The sequence below is a fragment of the Apodemus sylvaticus genome, chromosome 5 (genome assembly GCF_947179515.1).
Source record: "Apodemus sylvaticus chromosome 5, mApoSyl1.1, whole genome shotgun sequence".
Taxonomy (NCBI): domain Eukaryota; kingdom Metazoa; phylum Chordata; class Mammalia; order Rodentia; family Muridae; genus Apodemus; species Apodemus sylvaticus.
The window spans coordinates 104,495,135-104,521,443 of record NC_067476.1 but is presented as its reverse complement, the minus strand read 5'-3'; the positions used below and the strand labels follow the sequence as shown (position 1 = coordinate 104,521,443).

Here is a 26,309-nt window from a genome sequence, read left to right as displayed (position 1 = left end):
ATACAATACCCTCATTCCCTTTTCAGCATCAGCTTCTTCCTCCCCCCCCCCTTTTTTCCTTCTCTTTACAATAAGAAGGAAGGAATGTTGGTATCAGAACCTCTGAAACCTGTGACATCATACAGGCAATCATTTGACCTGCACACTTCTTGCCAAGGCAACAGCCACTATATTCTCAGAATCCACTTGGCTCACCTCCCACCTTCACCAGTGACTACATCACCATCCATATATAAAGAAAGGCCCCTCTGATCCCTCTCTTCCCCTTTTCTCTTTCTGCCACCACCTTGCCCTTTCCTCTCTCTATAAAACTCACGTGGAACTGTTAAAAAAAAAAAAGATTTGACTGCAAAGAGGGAATTCAAATATTTTTCAAATGCTAGGGGAAAATTTACAGAGAGATTTATTAAAAGTCTCTGAGAAGGTAGAGGAATTAGATCCAAAGAACAAGTAAGAAGATTGACAGAAAGGACTTTGCTTTAACTAAAGAGTAAAACAGCGCAGATGTTAAAACGCCTGCAGATTTAGTAGAACAAGTTTTATTGTACATTTCTGAGATAGGGTCTCTCTGTGTAGCCCTGGCTACCCTGAAACTCACTCTGTAGACAAGGCTGGCCTCGAACTTAGAGATGAGCCTGCCTCTGCCTCCCAAGTGTTGAGACTAAAGGCATGTGATGCCTCCTGACTTTACCATATAGTTCTTAAAACAGGCAGGTAACAACCTTGAGAAAGAAGAAAAGGAATTTAAAGGGGGGAAAAGGTAAGAAAAGAGGATGAGTTAGTTGGAACAGGAAAGAGATATGAAAAGTATCCTAAAGTGCATACTGCCCAGAGAAATGTACTTAAAAGTGTGACTATTCATCTGTATGGTTATATGACTTTCTCCAACTATGCTTGAAATAAGCACATGAAGCAGAGTACAGCCAAGTGTAGTGTTGCACATGGATAATCCCAGTATTTCAGAGGCAGAAGAGCAGGGGCAGGGGAGCAGAGGGGCAGAGGGGAAGGGAGGCATAAGGGCAGGGGTCTCAGGTGCAGGGGTTGGAGGACCTTTGACTCTTCTGTCTTTTATATTTTCATACAATTTTCCCTAATTTTGTGAAACATGTCACTGAAACTTTGATGGGATTGTGTTGCATGTGTAGGTCACATTTGGTAATATAGCCATTTTATAGTACATATTTTGCCAAACCATGAGCATGAGAAATATTTCTACATTTTAATGTCTTCAGTATCTTCCACATTTTAAAGTTTATTGTGGAAGTCCTTCACATCCTTGGTTAGGCTTATTTTTAGTTTTTGTTGTTTTGTTTTTACATATCTTAAAGTTTATTTTGGCTTTTAATTATGTGCATTTATATGAATCTATGTGGGAATGTGCATATGAGTACAGATGCCCATGGAAGTCAGAATAGGCCATCAGCTTGAAGGAGCGTTAGGTATAGTTAGACAAGGAAAGTGTGCTCCCTAACAGAGAAACTTCTTGTTTCCAGAAAGTATTTGGAGAAGAAATGTCCAAAGGCACAGGAGGCAGGGGGGTTTCCAAAGAAGTCCAGTAGGAGAAAGGACCCAGCGGTCCTATAAAATAGCCAAGCTAGTGTCCACTTTGTAGACTCCAAGCCTTAAAACCCCTTTACCCCAAAATGCTAACTCTTTTATTTTCTCTTTCTCCCTGGCTCAAACTCTTTTTTTTGGGGGGGGGGGAGAGCTTTCACCTTATATCTTACAGTACCTTGTGTAGGGAGTCAGGACAGGAAATCAAACATAAACTTGGAGGCAGGCACTAAAGAGGTCATGAAGGAATAGAATTACTATCTTGTGCAGTTTGATTGCTTTTTTTCTTTTTCTTTTCTTTCTTTTTTTTTTTTTTTTTTTTTTTGATTTGGTTTTTTTGAGACAGGGTTTCTCTGTGTAGCACCTTGGCTGTCCTGGAACTCACTCTGTAGACCAGGCTGGCCTTGAACTCAGAAATCCGCCTGCCTCTGCCTCCCCCAGTGCTGGGATTACAGGCGTGCGCTACCACTGCCCGGCCCCAGATTGATTTCTTAATCCAGCTGTTCAGGGATGGCACTTGCAATAGTAAATCATCAGTCAACAAAATACTCAATGATCTTTTGCCTTCTAGACAATCTGATGGAGACATTCTCTCAACTGAAGTTTCCTTTTTCAGTTTGACTCCTGTTAGACTATAAAGATAAAAAACGAAAAAGGAAAAAAAGGAAGCAAGGAAGGAAAGATTGATTTTCTCAAAGAACCAGCTCCTGGTTTTGTTGATTCTTTGTATAATTTTTTGTTTCTACTTGGTTGATTTCAGCCCTGAGTTTGATTATTTCCTGCTGTCTACTACTCTTGGGTGTATTTGCTTCTTTTTGTTCTAGAGCTTTCAGGTGTGCTGTTAAGCTGCTAGTGTATGCTCTCTCCGGCTTCTTTTTGGAGGCACTCAGAGCTGAGGTTTCCTCTTAGCACTGCTTTCATTGTGTCCCATAAGTTTGGGTATGTTGTGTCTTCATTTTCATTAAATTCTAAAAAATCTTTAATTTCTTTATTTCTTCCTTGACCAAGTTATCATTGAGTAGGGCATTGTTCAGTTTCCATGTGTATGTAGGCTTTCTGTTGTTTTTGTTGCTATTGAAGACCAGCCTTAGTCCGTAGTGATCTGATGGGGTGCATGGAATTATTTCAATCTTATACCTGCTGAGGTCTGTTTTGTGACAATTTTGGAGAAGGTGTCATGCGGTGCTGAGAAGAAGGTATATTCTTCTGTTTTAGGATGAAATGTTCTATAGATATCTGTTAAATCCATTTGGTTCATAATTTGTTAGTTTCAATGTGTCCCTGTTTAGTTTGTGTTTCTATGATCTGTCCATTGATGAGAGTGGGGTGTTGAAGTCTCTCACAATTATTGTGTGAAGTGCAATGTGTGCTTTGAGCTTTAGTAAAATTTCTTTTATGAATGTGGGTGCCCTTGCATTTGGAGCATAGATGTTCAGAATTGAGTGATCATCTTGGTAGATTTGAAGTGTCCTTCCTTATCTTTTTCAATAACTTTGAAAGTCGATTTTATTCAATATTAGAATGGCTACTCCAGTTTGTTTCTTAGGATCATTTGCTTAGAAAATTGTTTTCCAGCCGTTTACTCTGAGGTAGTATCTGTCTTTGACAGTGAAGTGTGTTTCCTGTATGCAACAAAATGCTGGGTCCTGTTTATGTATCCAGTCTGAGAGTCTATGTCTTTTTACTGGGGAATTGAGTCCATTGATGTTAAGATACATTAAGGAATAGTGACTGTTGCTTACTGTTATTTTTGTTGTTACAGATGAAATTATGTTTGTGTGGCTTTCAAGTATCGAAAGATTACTTTCTTGCTTTTCCTAGGAAGTAGTTCCCCTCCTTGTGTTGAAGTTTTCCATCTATTATCCTTTGTAGGGCTGGATTTGTGGAAAGATATTGTATAAATTAGGTTTTGTCATGGAATATCTTGGTTTTTCCATCTATGGTAATTGAGAGTAATGCTGGGTATAGTAGCCTGGGCTGGCATTTGAGTTCTCTTAGGGTCTGTATAACATCTGCCCAGGATCTTCTAGCTTTCATAGTCTCTGGTGAGAAGTCTGGTGTAATTCTGATAGGTATGACTTTATATGTTATGTGACCTTTTTCCCCTTACTGCTTTTAATAGTCTTTGTTTTGTGCATTTGGTGTTTTGACTATTATGTGATGGGAGGAACTTCTTTTCTGGCCCAGCCTATTTGGAGTTCTGTAGGCTTCTTATATGTTCTTGGGCATCTCTTTCTTTAGTTTAGGGAGATTTTCTTCTATAATGTTGTTGAAGATATTTTCTGGCCCTTTGTTAGGAATCTTCACTCTCTTTGATACCTATTATCCTTAGGCTTGGTATTCTCATTGTGTCCTGGATGTTTTGGGTTAGGACCTTTTTCTTTGACTGTTGTGTCAATGTTTTCTATGGTATCTTCTGCACCTGAAATTCTCTCTTCGTGATCTCTTTCGTAGGTTTTCTATCTTCAGGGCTATCTCCCTTTGTGATTTCTTTATTGATTCTATTTCCATTTTTAGATCCTGGATGTTTAGTTCAATCCTTTCACCTGTTTGGTTGTGTTTTCCTGAAGTTCTTTAAGAGATTTGTTGTGCTTCCTCTTTAAGGGTTTCTACTTGTTTAACTGTGTTCTCCCCTATTTCTTTAAGAGAGTTATTTAATGTTTTTCCTTAAGTTCTCTATCATCATCATGAGATGTAACTTTAAATCAGAGTCTTGCTTTTCTGGTGTGTTGGGGTATCCAGGGCTCACTGTGGTGGGAGAACTGGGTTCTGATGATGCCAAGTAGTCTTGGTTTCTTTTGCTTATGTTCTTGCCCTTTCCTCTCGCCAACTGGCTATCTCTGCTGTTAGCTGGTCTTGCTGTATCTGACTGGGGCTTGTCCCTCCTGCAAGCCTGTGTCTGTACTCCTGGTAGACCAGTTCTCTCGAGGATGAATTTGGTTTTGGAGAGCTGTGGCACAGGGTCAGCTCCAGGGTACAGACAGAAGCCTGAAGGATCCTGACCCCAGCTGTCCCTTGGTTCCTGTGTCCTATGACTCTGGGCTGGTCACTCTTGGGCCAGGAATTTGAGCAGAAGTGGTAGTATTACTTGTGCTCACAGGTGTGCCAGCACTCCATATGCAGCGTTATGGCACACGATCAGCTCCAAGTGTATACTGAGACTGAAAGGATCCTGTCCCAGGCTGTCCTAAGGTCTCTGGGCGGGTCCTCTGCAGAAGTGGTGGTCTTACCTGTGCTCACAGGTGTGCCATCACTCCTGGGAGATCAGCTCTCTCCCGGAGGTATTTGGGTTTGAAGCACTGTGGCACAGGATCAGCTCCAGGTGCAGATCTGTTGTTTGTTTTTAAGCTGTGAATGTTTTTTCTTCACCTTCTTTCTTTCCCAGCAAAGAGTAGACAGTAAAACAACTAATCTTTGTGTGTTGGTTTAGTATCCTTCTACACTACTAAAATCACTTATGAGACTGTAAAGAGTTCTCTGGGCTTGTATAGCAGTGGTTCTCAACCCTTGTGTTGTGACTCCTTTAGGTGGAATAACCTTTTCACAGGCACATATCACACATCCTCCATATCAGACGTTTACATTACAATCATATCAGTAGCAAACACAGTAAATAGCAACAAAAATAATTTTATGGTTGGGGTCACCACAACATGAGGAATTGTATGCATTTGTATTAAACAGCTGCAGCATGAGAAAGGTTGAGTCCACAGGGTCTTCAAGTATAGGATCATACAAACAGATTTCTCTTCTTCTTTCCCTATTTGGAACACTTATTTCCTTCTCTTGTCTCATTACTTTAGGTAAGTTCTCAAACATTATACTAAGTGGAGTAGATATTTTGTCTCATTTCTGATTAAAAAAAAATCTTTCAACTTTTCTTGATCTATATTATGTGGTTTTTGATCTATCATATTTATTATGCTAAGGTATGTTCCTTCCACTTGTTTCTTCAGGGCTTTTAACTTTGTCAAAGGCCTTTTCTTGGCTATTGAGATGATCATGTGATGTGGTATGTGTGTGCAGTTTATTGAAGGCCAGAGGCTGATGTTAGATATTGTATTCTTCTATTGAGTTTCAAATGTAATTTTTAAGACTGGGTTTTTCACTGTTCTGCCATCTCTCACCAATCCTGGCCTTAACCTTCTCAGTTAGACGGAGGGAGGAGCCTCTGGGATCCACCCTTTTCCCCCATTTCCCTCCCAGGCCCTCCCAGACCGGCTGCCATGCCTTTCATATAGATAGTAGAAATCTCAACTCAGAGCTCATGCTTAAACAACAGGATCAGCCTCTGAGCCATCTCCCCAGCCTGGTTTCTGTTTTTAAGAATATGTATGTGTTATATTTATTGATTTGAACCATCTCTGAATGAAACCCTGGAATGAAACCTTGATTATACTAAATTTGGTTTGCAAGAATTTTACTGGTAATTTTTGTTTTTTATGTTCATTATGGAAACTGGTCTAACATTTTCTATGTCCTTACCTGATTTTCGTATCAGGGTAATATTAGACCCACAGGATGGATTTGTTAGTATTCTTCTCCTTTTTGTTTGTATGTCAGGAGCACTAGTGTGAGCTCCTGTCCATTTAGCAGTGATCTGTCCATTCTGAACTTTTCTTTGTTGGAACTCTGCTTGTGATAGGCCTATTCACATGGGTTGCATCTTCTGGACTTAAGTAGGTCATATGTGTCTAAGAATTTATAACCATGTCTTCATTTTTCAATTTTCTTTAAGTGTAAAATTTCAAGGTGTCTTTAATAATCCTGCAGATTTTATAATGATATATGTAATATCCCCCTTTTAGTTCTTTACTCTCTATTGATTACTTTCGCTGAGTTTCTTCATCTTATTTTTCAAAAGAACTTTTTGTTTGTTAGGTTTTTTGTTGTTGTTTGTATCTCTGTGTTTTGGTGAAAACAGTGCACACTTAGAATTAGCCCGCTGGACCCAGTTTAGATGGTCCCAGTTGTGTTGGCAACATCCAGAGCGCCATCATCAGGAGCCGACCGAACAGAGCCTTCTTCTCTCAGTCAGGCCACATCAGGGTCAGTTTCTTCACAGCCTGTTTGATGTGGTGCTTCTTGTTAAGGATGTTAGCCTTGCCATCCTCAGTGAACACGGTGTGATGTTGTTCTCCATCATCTAATGATGGCACGGTAGTCAAGCTTGTTTCTCCAAGGTTCACTCTTTTAAGGGTATTTGACCTGCCTCCAGGTCTGCAGGAAGGTGGGTGCTGATCTTTGTTCTGTGGCCTTGGATGCCTTTGGCACTGCCTTCTTAGTCAAGGCCTTCACTTTGCCTTTGGGAGGGGCAGGAGCTTCCTTCTTCATCTTGGTGAAAAGCTTCTTTTGTTTTATTTGTATTATTCTTAATCTCGATTTCATTCATTTTTGACCTGATCTTTATTATTTCATCTACTGTTTTGTGATTTGGTTTGCTCTTTCTTTTCTTTTAAGACTGTGAGGTGTATCATTAGTAATTTATTTGAGATTTTTCTGATATTTCAATGTCAACACTTATAAAAACTTTCCTCACATACCTGCCTTAAATGTAAACCCAGGGTCTACTAAGCTGTTTTACTTTCATTTGATTGTAGAAATGAAACTTGTCCCTGGTTTCTTCAATATTAAAAGAGAATAGTTTCCTCTTTAGTATTTTATACTTTCTACGGTATCTGTTGCTACTAAGTTCTAATTTTATTCCAGTATGATCTGATAAAATAAATTATTTTGATTTTTTTAAATTGTCAAGACTTTCTGTATAGCCTAAAATATGATCTATGTTAGAGAAAGTTCCATGTGCTGATAAGAGGAATATGTATCTCACTCTTACTAGACGAAACATCCTGGAAATGTCTGTTAAACCCATTCAATCTATGGTACACCTCAGCTCTTCAATTTCTTGACTTTTAATCTGGATGACATCAGTAGATAACCTATTTATGGATAACAGTGAGGCACTAAAGTTATCTGTTATATATATATATATTATATATATATATATATATATATAATATATATATATATATAGTTTTGTTTTTTGAGACAGGGTTTCTCTGTGTAGCCCTGGATGTCCTGGAACTCACTCTATAGACCAGGCTGGCCTCAAACTCAGAAATCCACCTGCCTCTGCCTCTGCCTCCCAAGTGCTGGGATTAAAGGCGTGAGCCACCACTGCCCGGCGTTATCTGTTATTTTAATCAGGACTTATATATAATTTTGTGTCTATTAGTTTTGTTTTATAATGTTGAGAGCCCAATGTTTAGTACATAAATATTAACATTTATAATCTTCTTTTAACAGTTGTTTAACTAATTACTAACTTTAGTGTGTAGAGGCATGCAAGCCACTCCACACCTGTGGAGGTCAGAGGACAACTTGTAGAAGTTAGTTTTCTCTATCTGTAATATGAGTCCCAAGGATCAAACTCAGATCATCTGACTTGTAGCAAGCAACTTTAGCTGCTAGACCATCTTGCCTGTCTAATTATTCTACCTTGATGAACTATTCAGTTATTGTGTATGGTCTTCATCTTTTCTGGCTAATTTTGGCTTGAAGTCTATTTTATCAGCAGAATTGCTACACCAGCTTGTTTTCAATGTGCATTTGCTGGGGATATTAAACGCTTTCACTTTCAGGCCATGTTTGTCTTTGGTACCAATATTTTAATAGTATTCCTTCTTCTAATTAATGAACAGGAGCTATCATTCCATTTATTTTTGTATTCTTCAATTTCCTTCATCGGTGTTTTTAATTTTCAGTGTAGGAGCTTCTCATCCCTCTGTAAAATCCTAAGTGTTTTGTTTTTAAAGAGAACAGATTTTTTTTTAAAGATTTATTTATTGTTACATGTAAATATGCTGTAGCTGTCTTCAGATGCACCAGAAGAGGGAGTCAGATCTCTTTTATGGATGGTTGTGACCCGCCATGTAGTTGCTGGGATTCGAACTCAGGACCTTCAGAAGAGCAGTCAGTGCTCTTAACCACTAAGCCATCTTTCCACCTCTGAGAAAGGAATTGTTAATGCCATGCTCTAACAGCCCACTGCCTAGATTTGTTAGCTCTACCATTTTTTTTTTGGTTGGTGGTTTTGGAGGGGTTTTCTTTGGGGGGGGGATATTCCCAATTCTTTGTTTTGAGACAGGGTCTTACTGCATACCTCTGGCTGGCCTGGAACTCATTAAACATCCCAGGCTAGTCTCAAGCTTACAAACATCCATTTGCCTCTGCCTCCCAAAGAGATTAAAGGTATATGCAGCCACACTCAACCAATTTTCAATTCTTTTTTATTAGCTCTGAATTAATTATACTACAAAGAAGTACATTTTGAATTATCTTCAATCCTTCACTTCAAATATATAGTTAATGATTTTCCTGTGGGTTATCTCCTTCAAGAGGATCAACTATGAGCTGGAAATGGCAGTGCAAACCTTAAATCCAGCACTCAGAAGGCAGATGAATCTCTGCCAGCCTGTTCTACAGAGTGAGTTCCAAGACAGCAGAGTTACACAGAGAGACCCTGTCTCAACAAAAAAGTATTAACTATGGACTAGTGAGGTGACTAAGTGGGTACGGGCACTTGTCCTCCAGCCTGACAATCGGAGTTTGAGCCCAGAACATGACATAGTGGAGACACCATGACCATCATAACTCTTATAAAGGAAAACATTTCATTGGGGTTAGTTTATAGTTTCAGAGGTTTAATCTATTATCATCATGGTAGGAAGCATGGCAGCATGCAGGCAGACATGATGTTGGAGGAGCTAAGAGTTCTACATGTTGCCGGGCAGTGGTGGTGCACGTCTTTAATCCCAGCACTTGGGAGGCAGAGGCAGGCAGATTTCTGAGTTTGAGGCCAGCCTGGTCTACAGAGTGAGTTCCAGGACAGCCAGAGCTACACAGAGAAACCTGTCTTAAAAAACCAAGAGAAAAGAGTTCTACATCATGATTCCCAGGCAGCAAGAGACTTCTTGCCACACTAGGCATAGCTTGAACATATATGAGACCTCAAAGTCCACCTCCACAATGACTCACTTCCTCCTACAAGGCCACACCTCCTAATAATGCTACTATTCCCTATGGGCCAAATATTCCAACACATGAGCCCATGGGGGCCATTTCTATTCAAACCACCACATTATGAGACACGTCAGTAAAATTTCTTCCCAGAAGAATATATAAACAATGTCTACACCTTCTCCAAAGGTTCCAACAACAGACAGAGGCAAGACTGCATCAAAGATCACTCTAGGGAGCCAAAAGTTTATTGGGATTCTTTACAGAATATAAATAAGGAGTTACTGACAGGGAACAGGGGTTAATACTGGTACTCCTCCCCCAACAGACCACACCAAACAGAGATGTACAGCTCTATAGATGGAGCCTTCTTTAGTCTACAGGAGCCTATATACTCTAGTGCTCCCCAGCCTGCTTTTCTGTGGTTCTGAGACTAAACTTAGTTCCTCATGCTTACAAGGCAAGTACTTTACTGAATATCAGAAAATTATCTCAATAGGAACATTGTTTCTCCTCTTTTCTTTCTTGTTTTTTTGTTTTGTTTTGTTTTGTTTTGTTTTTCAGGACACAGTTTCTCTGGCTTTCCTAGAACTCACTCTGTAAGTCAGACTGGCCTCAAACTCAGATCATCTGCCTCTGCTTCCCAAATGTGGGGATTAAAAGTGTGCGCCATCACCACCTGTCTAAACATTATTTCTAAATGCTTCCATTTCCTGGGATTACAGGTATGTGTCACCATGCTCAGCTCTTATCTTTTCAAAATAAAAGTTGTATTATATTGTTCCCCTTAGCGTTGAGGATAAACTAAAAACCCTTAGTATAACATTTGAAACTGTTAAGTGTCTGGCCCTAAGAGGCCCAAACAAATCAACATGTATTCATATAATCAACTGACTTCTACATAGATGCCAAGACAGTTAATGGAAAATGTGTATAGTTTTTCCACAGTGACAACACAGCTTCTATAAACTTAAGGAGTAGGACTTATTTGGGTTAGTTTCAGTGCAGCTAGCTTCAATGCTTCTGGGCTTAGCTGAGAGCAAAATATTTTAACATAGGAGCTTGTTTATCTTATAGTAGGAAGCAAAGAACAGTACGTAAATGGACCAGGGTCAAGATTTATCTTCCAAAGGTCTCCAATGGCCTGAGTCCTCCTCCCCCAATGGTCTGTTCAAATACTGAATCTATTGTTTAGCTTAGAGCCCTTATTAAGCTCTCTGGATGCAACTAGAGGCATGCTTTCCTAATCCCCTAGGTCACCCCAAATTGACAAGATTAGCCACGACAAGGTTCTTCCACATGCTGGGACAGGTGAACAAAGCACATGCAAAGCAATTAACTCAAACAGACCAAAGGCTTCAGAAGCAGACCTATCTCACTTTTAGAACAGGAAAAAGATAAATCATTGATTCATTGCTTATAATGAATCTGTATAAATTATTTTTATCTTCTGGCTTTAATTTTGCTAATATGCATTTATATGCTTCCTTTCAAGAAATCTCCATTAAGGCTACTAGCCTATAAAATATACATACATACATGTAAGTAAAAAAATATGTGTGAGTATAGTGTGGTATTTAGAAAGCATAACAAGAAAAGGTTATTAAAAAAAATGCATGTCCTTGCTAGAATTCAGCTTTGGATGTCTTCCTAATTACTCTCCATATTATTTTTGAGGCAAGGTTTGCCAATGAATTGTGCTAATTTAGTTAAGAGTGCTGATTAGCAAGTCCCAGAGATCTCTCTGTCTCTGCTCCAGTGCTGGGATAACTGGAGTGTACTGCTACACCTACTTTGGTGAGTGAACCATCTTCCTAGACAACCCTTCCTCCATGGTGAGGGCAGTCACAGTGTGGATGCATAGGTTAGAGGTCAACCTTGGACATCATTACTTAAGAATCATCCACCTTGCTTTCTGAGATAGTATTGCTCACTGGGATCTGCAATTTGCAGAGTAGGTTGGACAGGCTGCTGGCTGGCTGGCTGGCTGGCTGACAAGTCCCAAGGATATGTTTCTGTTTTCTCAGTGCTGAGATTACAAAGTTATAAGACCACACCAATCTTCTCAGGTGGGTTCTAGGGACAGCACGTAGGTCCTAAGGCCTTGTGAGAATGTACTCTACTGACTGAACTATCTCCCCAAATACTTTGTCCACCTTTTAACAGGTAATCATGTGTTTATCTTTTATTAATTTAGTTCTTTCTAATAAGAGTTTTATATTTTTTGCTGTACTTGACTTATTCCTTTTGGGTGAGGTATTTTTGATGGTATTTTGCTTTGGTTTAGGGTTTTTTGCTGTTGTTTGGTTTGATTTTCTTTCTTTTCTTTTCTTTCTTTCTTTCTTTCTTTCTTTCTTTCTTTCTTTCTTTCCTTCTTTCCTTCCTTCTTTCCTTCCTTCTTTCCTTCTTTCCTTCTCTCTCTCTCTCTCTCTCTCTCTCTCTCTCTCTCTCTTTCTTTCTTTCTTCCTTTTTTCTTTCTTTCTTTCTTTCTTTCTTTCTTTCTTTCTTTCTTTCTTTCTTTCTTTCTTTCTTTCTTTTCTTTCTTTCTTTCTTTCTTTCTTTCTTTCTTTCTTTCTTTCTTTCTTTCTTTCTTTCTTTCTTTCTTTCTTTCAGGCTTACTAGGCTGGCCTCAACCTCAAGCCTGGTCTGCTTCAGTTTCTCGCGTAGGCAAGAGTTAGAGGCCTTTGTTACCCATGGCTGTCCATGGGTTGTATTAGTTTCAGTCTGTTGCTGTAATCCAACATTGGCCAAAATGAACTTGGGAAGAAAGGGTTTACTTGGCTTACATTTCTAATTCATAATCCATCACTGAGGAAATCAAGGCAGGACCTTAGAGAGGCAGCAAAACCAGAACCCATGGAGAAATACTGCTTACAAGCTCACACTCTGGCTGGTTTGTATTGTTCATGCTTAGCTTTTTTTTTTTTTTTTTTTTTAAGATTTACTTATTTTTATTTTCTGTGTATGAGCATTTTGCCTGAATGTGTCTATATACCACATGTGTGCCTGGGGCTCAGGAGACCGGAGGCCTTGGAATTGGAGTAACAGATGGTTACTCCAAGCCAGACTGCTTAGAATTGAACTGGGTCCTCTGAGAGTGCAGCAAGTCCTGTTAACCTGTGAGTTGTTTTTCTTTTAAATACAGTTCGGTACTACCTCCAAGGAATGGTGTCATACAGAGTGGGCCGGGCCCTTGTACATCAATGAAAAATCAAGATACCTCAGAGACAGGCCTGTAGAGAAGCCTGACGCAAGCAATTCCTCTAATGACCCTTCTCTCAGATCACTCTAAGATGTGCCAAGTTGACAGTTATGGCTAACCAGGACATTGGGTCTAAATTTATTTCTGCTTTTAAAATGATCTTTTACTTTATCTAAACTTGTCATTTATACTTATCAAGATGAGTATTAGGTCACTAAATTCAAGCATTTTTTTTTCTAAAGGAAGTATGTATGGTTATAAATATTCTCAAATTATTGTTTTAAATGTGTCCCACAATTTTTTGATATGAGTATTTTAATTACTAAGTTTTACATGTATTCAAACCTTCAGCGTGATTTCTTCTGTGTAATATGAATTACTAAACAGCACTGTATTCCATTTCCAATATCTGGCCTTGTATGTAGGTTAGCCAAATACAGTGCTTCTCAACCTTCCTAATGATGTGACCCTTTAATACAGTTCCTCTTGTTGTGGTGACCCCCAACCACTAGATTATTTTTGTTGTTACCTCATAACTTTAATTTTGCTACCATTATGAATCATGATGCAAATATCTGTGTTTTCCAGTGGTCTTAGGTGGCCCTTGTGAGAAAGGGTCATTCAATCCCCAAAGGGTCACAACCCACAGGTTGAAAACCAATGGTCTAATATATGGATCAATTTGATAAGTCTATTCTAATGAAACCTACTTACTCTCTATATATTGTGACCAAGACACCACATGCTGCTTAAATGTTAAGAACCTTAATAATTTTTTAACCCCTTGTCTATTAATTGTTGGGATGAGAATTACTGTAAATGGAATTTTTTATTTTTTAGATTATACTTTGTGAACTTTGAGGTCATAATCTGTAAGATTTTAAATTATGTTTTTCTTGTGAGTGAGAATGGATTGTTATTTTAATAAATAATACACATTTTCTTTTGATTAAAATAAAAGTAGAGACAACTAAAGAACATATAGATAAAAATGAACCTCCTCAACAGTCAAAACTTCAAAGAACACTAGTGACAGACTGCAAACATAACCTACAAAGCAGAGGGACAATTCTGACTGATCTTGACACCTAGAATACATATATGACAGTTCAGTAACAACAACCATGGCAAATATAAAAGTATACAGACATACAAGAAAACAAGACAGTAATACACACTTTTTCCCCAAGAGGTTGTACATCTGTGTAGCACATATGTGCAGAGCCTTCAGAGATCAGAACAGGTTGTCAGGTCCCTTACAGCTAAAGTTCCAGAAGGTTACAAGTCACCATGTAGGTGCTGATAACTGAACCCAGGTCCTTTGGAAGAAGAGCCAATGCTCTTAACCACTGAGCCATCTATCTCTTCAGCCCCTTCCCACCTGGTCATTGTTGTCCTTATCCTCCCGTACCCTTTTACTTCAGGGAGAGAGGCTTACTCCAGCTCATGGTGGCTAGAGAGGCTCCCTCTGTTCATTTTTATATCTGCCATGGTAGTTAATAAAACTGTTTCTGACAGCAATATATAATGTCTTCATTATATTCTATGAACTCAATCCCTAAGCTTTCCTCTCTTCATTAAATATTAAACTGAAACAAAGATATTTTAGGGTTTTGAAATGAAAACCAGCCATGGGAACCTAAGGTCCCAGCTACATAGGAGGCTAAGACAGGAGGATTACTTGAACCAACCTGGGCATCATAGTAAGATTCCATCTCAAAATTAAGACAGGAGGGTGTATAGAAAACAAAACAAAACAAAAACAATATTCTTCCCATGCTAGAAAGACAATGAATGGTTTTACATCAGAATATTTTGATCATATCTTCCAGGAGTAGTGTATTCAGATAAGTGGTTAATCTGTGCTGAGTAGGCCAGCACATATTTACACATGCTTTGGTTCTAAAACTAGGGCAAACTGATAATCAGTCATCAAATATTTACTGAGTCCACACATAATTTATAGTGCCAAATTTGTATTTACAACAGGCAGTTTTTTAGTTTTCTATTTTATTTTGATATAATACTCATCCAAACTTACAGGGCACAATGTGATATTTTGATACATATACATTGTATATTGGTCAAAGCAGAATAATTAATGTATCTATCACCTCAAGTGATTTTAAATATACATAATATCTAATTGGCTAACTAATTAAACATTAAGAGTCATGCTTCTACCAGGTAATTGGGTGGTAAGCTGGCAGACCGTGGGATGCGTGGGGCATTGTGTGGTAGCAAGAGGAACTCACGGTCCCCCACCAGAGAGATGGCTAACAGAGGGACAGCCGAGTAAGATGGCCCAGCGGAGGCCCTATGGCCCCACAGGGCTGGAGAGTTTGCAGGCCTAGAGACCAACAGCTCCAGAGAGTTGGTGGTGGCAGGAGCGCAGTCAGACCCGCGGAGAGTTGGCAGGTTGAACTTAATATTTCCCGCACAAAATTTAAGACCTGGGTTGGACCCTCTACAACTCTAACTCAAACACATAACACACACACACACACACACACACACACACACACACACACACACACACACGGAGCTTCCTGCATGCTAGACAAGCATTCTGCTATACATCCTCCCCATACGGTATATATTTGCGAAAAAAGAAAAATGTAGTTCAAACCAGGAATGGTGCACATCTGCAATATAACAGAACCAGATGAATACAACCCGGACTTCTACTAGACCTCCAAAGAACACTTAACATTCCTCAAAATATCCCATAAAAAAAGAAAAGAAAGTAACATTGCTAATTTTTTTTTAACAAAGTTGCATTACTCTGATAACAAAGCCAGACAAAGCTCCAACAGAAAAAGAAAATTATTGATTAATCTTTCTGATGAACATAAGTGCAAAAATTCTCAACAAATTTTTTAAGACACTGACTGCTCTTCTGGAGGAATTCGGTTCGATTCCTAGCACATGAATGGCAGCTTACAACCATCTCGAACTCCAGTTCTGGGGGATGCAACACTGCCATTTGGCCTGACTGGACATCAGACACACATGTGGTGTACAGACATATGTGCAGCAAACCTCTCAAACATATAAAATGAAAAAAGAACAAATTAAAAAATAAATTCTAAAACTTTTTTAAAGTTACTTTTCAAGCCAAAGTGGGGGTAAAAACACATCAAAAAGATTATCTTATCCTTTTCCAAGATCTAGCCAGGTAGATGGATGGAAAGAGAAAAATTCATCGAGTTGAGTAGCCCAGACCCAAAAAAGACACCAGTTGCATGTTCTCTCTCATCTGAGCTCCTCGCTCCAAATGTTCAGATGTGAGTACACATCTTGGAGTAGCTAAAGAAACCACAGAAGTAAAAAGGGGACCAATGTGTGTGTGGGGGGGGAGGGCATAATGAGAGCACAGCACAAATGATTTGAAGGAGGAAATGGGAAAAACAGGGAGGCTCTAATTAGGGAGGGAGAGGTAAGTACTGAAAGGATGTCTGAAAAAGTCCTAAGAAGCCACATTATTAACTGTCTACCTAAAAATACCTGTAATGTACATAGTTAGGTGTATAAATATCATATAGTTTAATGAAATTTTCCTATCTGTTTACAATGCTCCATCCAAGAACCAAAGACCATTTAACAAAAATCCCAATACCAGGTACAAGAAGCCCTGCCTTGAGTTGTTGACCAAAGTTATCCAAGAGACTCCAAAATGTTAAAGGCTCTTGTTAAAGCCCATGGCTAACCCCCACCCCCAGAGGTGGAAGGTAAGTCCCTATGGCTGAAGACACCATACCTTTCAGACACAGAACCCAGAGACTCCTGAGCTAGAACAGACCTGAAAATCCCTCCCTGAGAACTAGTTTTCAGAGTGGCAGAAAGCACAATGCTAAGCTTCCAAAGGAGGAAAGAAACCAACAATCCCATGAACCACAACCACCACCAGAACCCTAGAGCACAGTAGTGGTACACATACCTTACCAGTACCCAATAGTTCTCCAACTGCACTTATCACCCATTCAATGAGAGAGAAATTATGTCTGGTAATGGAAACCTAGTCAAGTCAGAGACCTTGAAGGAGAAACTACAATCACCACTTTACTAAACCATCATAACCCATAACTACACTTTAAATATTTGTCCTTATAACCACAGATTAAGTGTAGTCCTCACATTCATAGGGAAACTTCTCTTTGCAACAGATGGACACCATACAAATTAAAAAAAAAAAAAAACCCACAACCAATCAAAATGTGGAGCTATGATGCCCAGTCCCAACTGATACATCTATAACACATCTCCTGCACCTAAGGCTAAGATATCATTGCAGAAGAGAGACCAGAAAGATTTTAAGAGCTAGAAAAACAAAGAGCTTGCAGTGAGATTGTATATCCTAGGAATGTCAAAAGCTACACCCATTTCCAAAAACAACATTTCAATAATAGGGATTAAGCCTTTAACAGGATTTGTAAAAGAGGTATGAGAGATACACAAATGGACTTTTTTTAAAAAAAATACACACACACACACACACACACACACACACACGCGCGTATACTTAAGTACATGTATGCATATATACATATATATGTGAGTTCACTGTCACTGTCCTCAAACACACCAGAAGAGGGCCTTAGATCCCATTACAGATGGTTGTGAGCCACCATGTGGTTGCTGTGAATTGAACTTAAGACCTCTGGAAGAGCAGTCAGTGCTCTTAACCACTGAGCTATCTCTCTAGCCCCACAAATGAACTCTTAATATTCAATCAGCAGCAAGCACTATCAGAAACCCACAAGAAATTTAAAGCAGTCTGTCCTCAGGGAACTTACAATGTTGAGACGAGGTTAACACACAGGAAACTATTAGCTAAACAAATAAGCTAGTGTAGCTCAAATAATAAAGTAGATTACACCTAAAAAAGGAAAAACACGATCTAGAGAAGAAGGCCTAGAACACAGATGGATTAAAGAGGGAAAGACAAATAAAGAAGCAAGAGGATGGATGAGTCCACACATCAATTATAATGACATAGAAAGGTAAATGGAGACAGAACTCAGCAGGACCACCAGTCTGGAACAGTCCGAATCAGGAGCTAATGGAAGACACAGGAGGTTGGAGACACTCTACAGAAGTTTAAAAGATTAAACAACCTTCTGACTTCATAAAGTAATTGATACAGCCACTCTGAAAGTAAGGTCTGAGGATGCTCAGGTTTGTTTATGGGGGAGAGCTGCTTAAGGAGAGCCCAAAATCCTAACCTGTTTCATTAATAGTTACATGACATGAGCTGGACCAGTATCATAGGATAGGAAGCTCAGAATGAAGGTACCAATTTTTCAGGATTTTGAGTTACATGAAGTAGCAATTAAATTACAGTTATATAGTAGCCAGATTTTGGCAGGTGAGTCAGAGGAAAAGCACAAGTAATTGAAGCACTTAGAATGATGGAAGGCTGATTCCTAAAGTACAGAGCTCTAGAGAGTCGGGGAAGACAACTATGGACAGAACCAACTAAAGTTAATTGAAAATGAACCAGGAAATGGGGAGGGAAAGAAAAAGTCAAACAGTCCGCTGGAGCTAGAACCGGATATGGGCAGGAACACAAATAGAGCTCCATCCTGGAGAGAAGGCAGTCAGTCATGAGGAGCAGTAAAGGAATAACAGCTAAGACGCCATTTAAGATTTTCTTTTTAAGATTTATATATATAAAAATTTTGTCTGCATGTATGCCTGTGTGCCACATATGTTCCTTATGCCTGTGGAAGCCAGAAGGCCTTCGATCCTGTGGACCTGGAGTTACAGATGGCTGTGAGCACCACATGGGTTCTGGGAACCAAACCCACATCCTCTAGAAAAGCAGCCAGTGCTTTTAACCAATGAACTCTCTCTCCAGCCCTGCTTTAAGAATTTTAATGAGTTTGTTCATCTAACCTTCCAGAGAGTAAGAAAGATTATCATCCTCCTTTTACAGATGAGGACAACTGAAACACAGAGAAGTAGTCTGTCTGATGCCATGGAGTATGGAAAAGGGCACACCTTCTGCCAGGCATGGCCTCTCAGTGAGTGGCTGTTGTGTGCCAAAGCTTTTAGACACACACTTCGTGTGTGTGTTAAATACCTATACATTGTGGTATACACACTGTGAAGACAGCTTTTGAAGTAAAAATATATGCTCCCCATTCTCCTTTCTTCATTCAACTGAAGGTATTTATAACTTTTTACATATTTTATTTATTCTTTTTAATATACTCTCAGTCACAATTATGGCAATTATAAGAAAAACAAGTCGTGTATTGTTCAGCTTCAAACATCAAATTTTTCAAGATAGGGTTTCATTATGTAACCCAGGTTGGCCTTGAACTCATGACTTGCTGGCCTCCATCTCCCGGGATGCTATGAGTACAAGACTATGCTACAACGCCTAGCTTCAGAACTGGACCTTTGTGTATGTGTATTTATAAAAGAAGACTAGGCTTGAGGAAGATATTGTCTACACTCAAACAGCTCCTTTGCCTGTGCTAGACCATCTCCTTCAGTGCATGGGACACAGTAACAGGAACCCAAGTGCAAGTGAGTGCAGGCACACACATAAATACCAGCACCTGGAACCAGCCTGGACCACAGTGAGACTTGTCTACTACAGAAAGAACAAGAAAAATACAATGTATGTAAGGAACAGTCTTTTTGGTAGAAAGAAGGGGAAAAAGATTACATTGTGTATATGATTGATTCCTCCAAGATACAGGGTGAACTGTACTACTCAAACTCATATGTTGAGGTTTCAACCTCCAGGATCTCAATATATTTGGAGTTTAAAGTAGTGATTAAATAAGGCTATTAGTGTGGGACTGCATTCCCAGGGAAAGCCCAAGAAACATCTACCCCTGGGAAAGGAATGATTTTATTGGATTTCCTTATAGCACACAGGTAAAAGGCTACCCACCAATAAATAAATAAATACATAAATACATAAATAAATACATAAATAAATACATAAATAAATAAAAATAAAAAAGCCACCAAAAAGCCTTTACCCAGAAGGAATGAAAGCTTTCCCAGAGGCACAGAGATGAAGCCTTTCACCCTTAGACTTCACCAGCCTCTACACTCTAGTCCCTCCCTGAAACCCTGTGCAGTTAATGCAGACTTGCATGGCATAGCTGGAATGCAGTGGCTGGGCACTCAGGAGATAATTTTGTGACCTTGCTCATCACAACAGTAGGGGAGTAAACAGTGCAGCAGGCCCACAGGATGATCTTTCCTAAGAAGGCAGTGAGCTACTGAAGATACTTATTTCACTGGAAGAACAGTCATGTATAAGAGGGGCCACAATCCAAAGTGCCCAGAACCTAAGAAGGAGATGAGGCACTGGGATGCATACATCAGGGAATACCATGGCAGGACAGAGCAGCAAGGCAGCCATCTGCAGGCAAGGTGAGAGGTTTCAGAGAAACTCAACCCTTTCCTGTATCTTGACTTGGGACTCTAAGCCTCCAGGACTGTGGAGAAATAAAGTTTTATATCTGGTACTGTTATGCCCACTCTGGCAAACTAATATACACCTCCAAGTTAAAATCCTTTACAGACAGAATAGAATATAGTAAGTTTGCAAGAATCTAGACAAATGGGTCTGACTTCTCGCTTTCATGGACAGTGATGAGAACACTGTCTCTTCCTCTCATCCTGGAAATGACAGAACTGACACAATGAACTGGAAGAATGAATTATCACCTTCCTGTTTCCAGAATTGGGATTCCTCTATGTGGTGGCTTGAATAATAGCCCTGATAGGCTCATGTTTGAACATTCAGTCTCCAGTTGGTGGAACTGTTTGAGAAAGATTAGGAGGTATGGCCTTGTTGAACAAGGTGTCACTGGGGGCAGGCTTTGAGGTTTCAAAGGAGTTGTCAGTCCCAGTGTTCCTCTGTGACTTTTGCAGAGGACTTGGCTTCAATTCCCAGCACCCACATGGTGGCTCAAAACCACCTGTAACGCCAGTTCCAGGGGAATCCAAAGCTTCTGACCTCCTCGGGAACCATATACTTATCTGTTGCACCAATAAAAAACATGCAGACAAAACACCTATATACATAAAATAATAATTTTAGCCACAAATGCTTTCTTCTGCAAGTTGCCTTAGTCAGGATGTTCTGTCAAGGCAACAGAAAACTAAAACACTAATAGTTTTACAGGGCAAAAGTCCATCAGATGACAGAACAAAGAAACAACTGAGAGCTCACTTCTTGAGGCACAACCACATGACAGAGTGCTAGCTGGAAAGGGTCCATTTTGAAGACATTATTTTAATACTCCAAACTCTCACGGGTTTCTACCTACTATCCAAGAGTTTTCCATGTTTTACAGTTCAGTGTATAGAAGGTGCATATGTCTGCTGATATCTAGCCCTCTCAGAGGATATGCATACTATATAAAGAAGAAAAGGGTACAAGAAACAATGGAGAGACTCAGTTTTCATGAAGTAAGAAGGTAAAGGCCAAAGAAGGTTGGAAGCTCATCAAAATCTCAAAGAACTTGAGTTCCATCCCCAGGACCAACGTGGTAGAAGGAGAAACCAGATTGCTACAAGTTGTCCTCTGACATCCACAGGTGCATTGGGGTGGGTATACACACAAATACAACTTAAGGGCTGGCGACATGGCTCAGCAGCTAAAAGCACTTGCTGCCAAGACAGATAACCAGGAGTCAGTTCCACAGGATGGAAGGAGAGAACTGACTCCAGAAAGCTGTCCTCTGATCTTGACACATGTGCGCGCGCGCACGCACAAGATAAAGAAAGAAATTTAAGAGATTTAAGAGCGTAGAAAATAAGTCATCTACTATAGTGCCTATCTAGAAGTATTCAGAATTGATATACCAACTGAAGTTGCCTTAGTTATAAACTGTCAATAAAATGGTGAAAACAGATCCTATTAAGACATGATCATAGCCCAGTCTTAAGATTTTTAAATTTAAAATTTTGCATTTTCTATCTGCATTTAGCAGCGGCCCTAAGAGCTACTTAAGCACACAAAATTTTATTTTCTTTCAAGAATTATAACGACAGACATAAGATTCTGTTCCTAAGAACTTATTTTTAGACTCTACCATTTCAGCTAATTTCATTAACAATTCAAATTGGGAAGACAATGGATTATCGGTACCGAAGTCGCGGTTCCTGACTCATCTATCACAACACTTTCAACACAAAAATCATTTGTTTTTTTTTAAAAAAAAAATCTACTTAGCAAAATACATCAATGTATAGAGATTTCTAAAAAGGCATACTGTTGACAAATATATGTTGAACACCAAAGGGGAAGAAGGCCGCATTCTGATATAAAGAAATTAAAATTGATCGGTCTGCACAGAATGAGGATGAGACAATGCCCATACCATATACCTGGCAGCCTGTGTGCCCGAGAACGGAAGGCGGCCACATAGGCCAGATGATTGCCACTGCCAGCTCAGCAGCTGCGCTTGGAGGAAAGGTGGTATCTATACATAGGCCACTCTAGAGAACCAGAACTTATGGTCTCTGGAAGCGAATAGAGATGCGGCGCTGATACCAGGCAAGTCTGACAACAAACAGGGTTGCTGGGGGACTGGGGAGCTTCCAAGGCTGCCATGCTGGAGGCAGACAGCAACCATCGGGGGGCTTATAGTAATACCTCACCCCAGAGGTGAAAAGAAAAACTCTGGGAAGGCCGAGGACAGGGCTCGACCTTACCTTGTCATCCTCGCATCTTTTCCCCAGGCCTTCCCTGGCCTGCAGCCGGCTGCTGAGGCGGCCGTAATCGGCCTCCTTCTGGTCGATCTGCTTCTTATGCGTGTCCACCAAGAGCAAGAGGTCCGAATTGCGCTTCTCCAAGCGCCCACGGGCCACCTCGGTGCGCTGGACCTGGCCCTGCAGCTCGGCCACCTCCTCCTGAAGCAGAACGTGGCGGGAGGAGATGCTCCAGTAGTTGAAGGCAAGGACGACGATGACTACCAGCAGCACCACCAGCACGAAGGACGGCAGGCGGCCGGCCCGCCGGTTGGCCCCGAAACCCACCATGAGGCCGGTGGCTCTGCCGCCGCCGCCGCCACCTGCGGGCAGCGCCGGCCTGCTGTCCGAGTGGCCTCAGGACCGGGTCCCCAAGGGACGGGCCAGGCCGCCAGAGCGCGGAGGGGGGCGGGGCGTCGCGGTCCTCCCCGCCCCCTCTGCGCCCCCGCCGCGCCCCCTCCAAGAGCCGAAGGCCAGCCGGCTCTCGCCGCAGGGAAGCGGGAGACGCCGGCGCGGGTACCAGCGACCCGAAGCCTCAAGGCTGGGGGCGGGGACGCGAGCCGGAAGGGGGCGGGTTTCCTCGGTCCACGCCCACCGGCTGGGGCCGGGGCGCCCAGGGGGGCATTTGCTCGTTTCCGCCGACGCCCCCTCTTCTCGCGAGATAGTGGGCTTCTTCTCGTCCCCTTGCGGTCCTGTCTCGCGAGGGTTCTCTGGATGCTGGGGCTCGGGGTCGGGGTCGCGCTGCGCACCTGGGTGGGTGCGCGGGATGCTGTTACCTGGTTGTGTCCCCTGAGGCTAGGTTTAGGGACGTCCGGCTTTCAGCTGGCCCCTTGGCAGAGTTGCGTCTGTCAGGACAAATTCTGAGACTGTGACCGAGTAGGGAAGGCTCTAGGTGAGATGGAGCCTGAGAGGGGTGTCCAGAAAGGTTTTCTGCTTGTTCTTGTCTGTGCCAACGACGCGGAGGAAAAACAAAACAGTGGACGTTGGCCCGCAGAACAGCGGTGCCCAGACAATACAGCAAGAGAACATAAGCTTCAGGAAGCTCTGGGATTGAGATGTGTTAGCAGCCTGGTTTCCAAGGTTACTGCTGTCACAGACAGGAAGAATTCCAGAATGCGGTGCTGTTTTAAAACGCTCTGCTGCATTTCCCTCGACTTAGCTGAAGAGAAAGCCCAGAAGCTGCCCTCGGTGAATGGCAGCTAATGCGCCGTTACTGACGGCTGACACATTCCGAATTAGCAATAGCAGCCCTTACAAGTTGTTTCTGCACGCCTAGTTTTACATCCCTCCTATCCCAACAACATTTTTACACATGAGAAAGTCTGGAAACAAAGATATTCGGAAACTTCAGAGTCCTGTATCTTCTGGACTGGGCTTAAAGCCAAGTAACAGAGCTCTTAACACTATTACTCTCTGCTCTGTAGCAGGTGTTTTTCTATGTTTATAGTTATTTTCAGTGCTACAGAGAATCCCCTGCTTGTTCCCTCTGCATGCTTCTTTTATATTTGTTTAAACAAGCAATAAAAAGCTACTGGTTTTCACCTGTGTAACCAGAGGATGGATTTGTTATTTTTCAGACTCCGGGTCAAGAACTTCCATGAGCATGACTACTCAAGAACACAAAGTGTGTTTATTCAAACCGGCCAGTAGTTTTGAGACGTGAAGATTTTCCAATGGTGAAAAATTGTTCCATGTTTCCTGAGCATTTCAAAAATAAAGTTTTTTTGCTTCAAAAAAAATTGTACCTTCACACATGGATGTTTCTCTTTTTATACAAACAATAAGAACAACAACAACAACAACAAAAACATACCAGAATTGTTACTATTTAGTTCACATCAAAGCTGAAGGTTCACTGTGCCTGCAATTACAGCATTTGGGAGGTTGAGGCAGAAGCCATCGTGGGCTTCAAAGTCCTCATCTCAAAAAGTTGAGCTCTAGCCAGGCGGTGGTGGTGCATGCCTGGCAGAGGCAGGCGGATTTCTGAGTTCGAGGCCAGCCTGGTCTACAGAGTGAGTTCCAAGACAGTCAGGGCTATATAGAGAAACCCTGTCTCGAAAAAAATCAAATCCAAAACAAACAAAAAAAAAAAATCAAAAAGTTGAGCTCTGACTTCAGAAGATCTGAAGTCATCTCCACTCTCGGATAACAACCTGGCAGCCTCGGCGAAAGGAAGCCAAGTCAAAGGCAATTTAAAATAATTATTACATTTACTTATTGGAGGGGAGCATGCATGCCATGGCGTGTGGGTGGAGGTCCGAAGACAACTTGCAAGAGTGGGTTTCCTTCTCCCATGTGGGTCCTGTGGATCAAACTCAGGTTATCCAGCCTGGCAGCAGGTACCCGTTCCTACTGAGCCCTCTCTCAGGCCTCCAAACTAGAAACCTTAACTTTATCCTAATAATGTATCATCTCAGCCACGAGTTGAAAAGTCCATTAAATGATGTTAACTTCCTAAAATGTCACTCTTCCCAAAGATGTTGTATTTTTAAAACGAGATTCTGACAGACCTACCTCATACAAAACACAAGCACGAACTTTTTGCCAACAGGTGCTTTAAAGCCCTATTTGACCATTACTCTATTTATAGATTGCCACATAACTTTTCTAGAGTTATAAGCTGGGGATTGCAGAGCTGAGGCTTGAAAGCCTCTTTTCCTCTCCTTCTGGAGATTTTTTTCCCCTCCACAATTACCTCCTCAACCTATCCTCTTATTAAGGTCTAATCTAGAAATCACCAAAAGAGGGTTTAAGTGCATTCACATAGCCAGCTATGAGTCAGGGGTTAACCAAATAAAGGCAAACCCCAGTTCTTTTAAGTCGGGTGAGCAAGATGAACCCCAACAGTGGAAAATTCTGACCGTGTGTGTCCTCAATGTGAGGTGGTGCTGAGGACGCTCTGCAGTCCTCTCAAGAACTTTTTTTTTCTTAAGATTTATTTATTTATTATATGTAAGTCCACTGTTGCTGTGTTCAGGCAAACCAGAAGAGGGCATCAGATCTCATTACAGAGGGTTGTGAGCCACCATGTGATTGCTGGGATTTGAACTCAGGACCTTTGGAAGAGCAGTCAATGTTCTTACCCGATGAGCCATCTCTCCAGCCCCCCCACCCCACCCCAAGAAGTCTTAACACCAATGTGATGGTGAGAAAAACACCAGACAAATCCTAAGTGGGAAGATATTCTACAAAGTCCCTAAATGATATTCCTCAAAGCTGTCTTTGAGGTGGTCTGGAGTATAGTTTAGTGGTAAAGTGCTTCCCCAGGTTTGATCCCCAACACCACAGACAAAAACAATAACAATAAAAATCAAAGGTCATCAGAGTTAAAGAAAATCCAAGAAACAGCCACAACTGTAAGGGGCACCATAAACAAATGCATCTCGGAGCCATGGACCGGAACAAGGCCATCAGGTAAAAATTAAGGAAGCCTTAGCCAAGCATAGTCTTTAGGCAATAGTGTGGTGGTTTGAGTGAAACATGTTCCCCACAGCCCGGAGTGTCAACACTTGACCCTCAGGTGACAGTGCTCCTTTGTGTAGGGTTAGAAGGTGTGACCTTGCTGGACCCAGTGTTGTCAGTCTCTGCAGGGCTTTATGGGAGCGCCTTTATACTTCTAGTTTGTTCGCTCTGCTTTCAACCTGAGGTTCAGGATGTGAGCTCTCAGCGTGATGGTCTGTGGCTACTCTCACAGCTGTGCCTGAGGCTTCCCTGAAAAGGTGAAGGGCTAACTATTCCTTTGGAACCGTAAACCCAAATAAACCTTTTTTTCCTAAAGTTGACTTGGCTATATTTTATCAAAGTG

The 26,309-nt window shown here is 41.1% G+C and overlaps 1 protein-coding gene across 2 annotated transcripts in view; it reads right to left on the bottom strand.

Annotated features, from left to right (window-relative positions):
- The window catches only part of Golm2 (golgi membrane protein 2), a 78,787-nt gene extending 55,738 nt beyond the window's left edge, over window positions 1-23,049 (bottom strand). For both annotated transcript variants that reach the window (XM_052183413.1, XM_052183414.1), the window contains exon 1: window positions 22,469-23,049. In XM_052183413.1, coding sequence (XP_052039373.1) covers window positions 22,469-22,795 — 327 coding nt within the window. In that variant the 5' untranslated portion in view covers window positions 22,796-23,049. The remainder of the gene's footprint in view (window positions 1-22,468) is intronic.
- Between the last annotated feature and the right edge of the window lie 3,260 nt (window positions 23,050-26,309).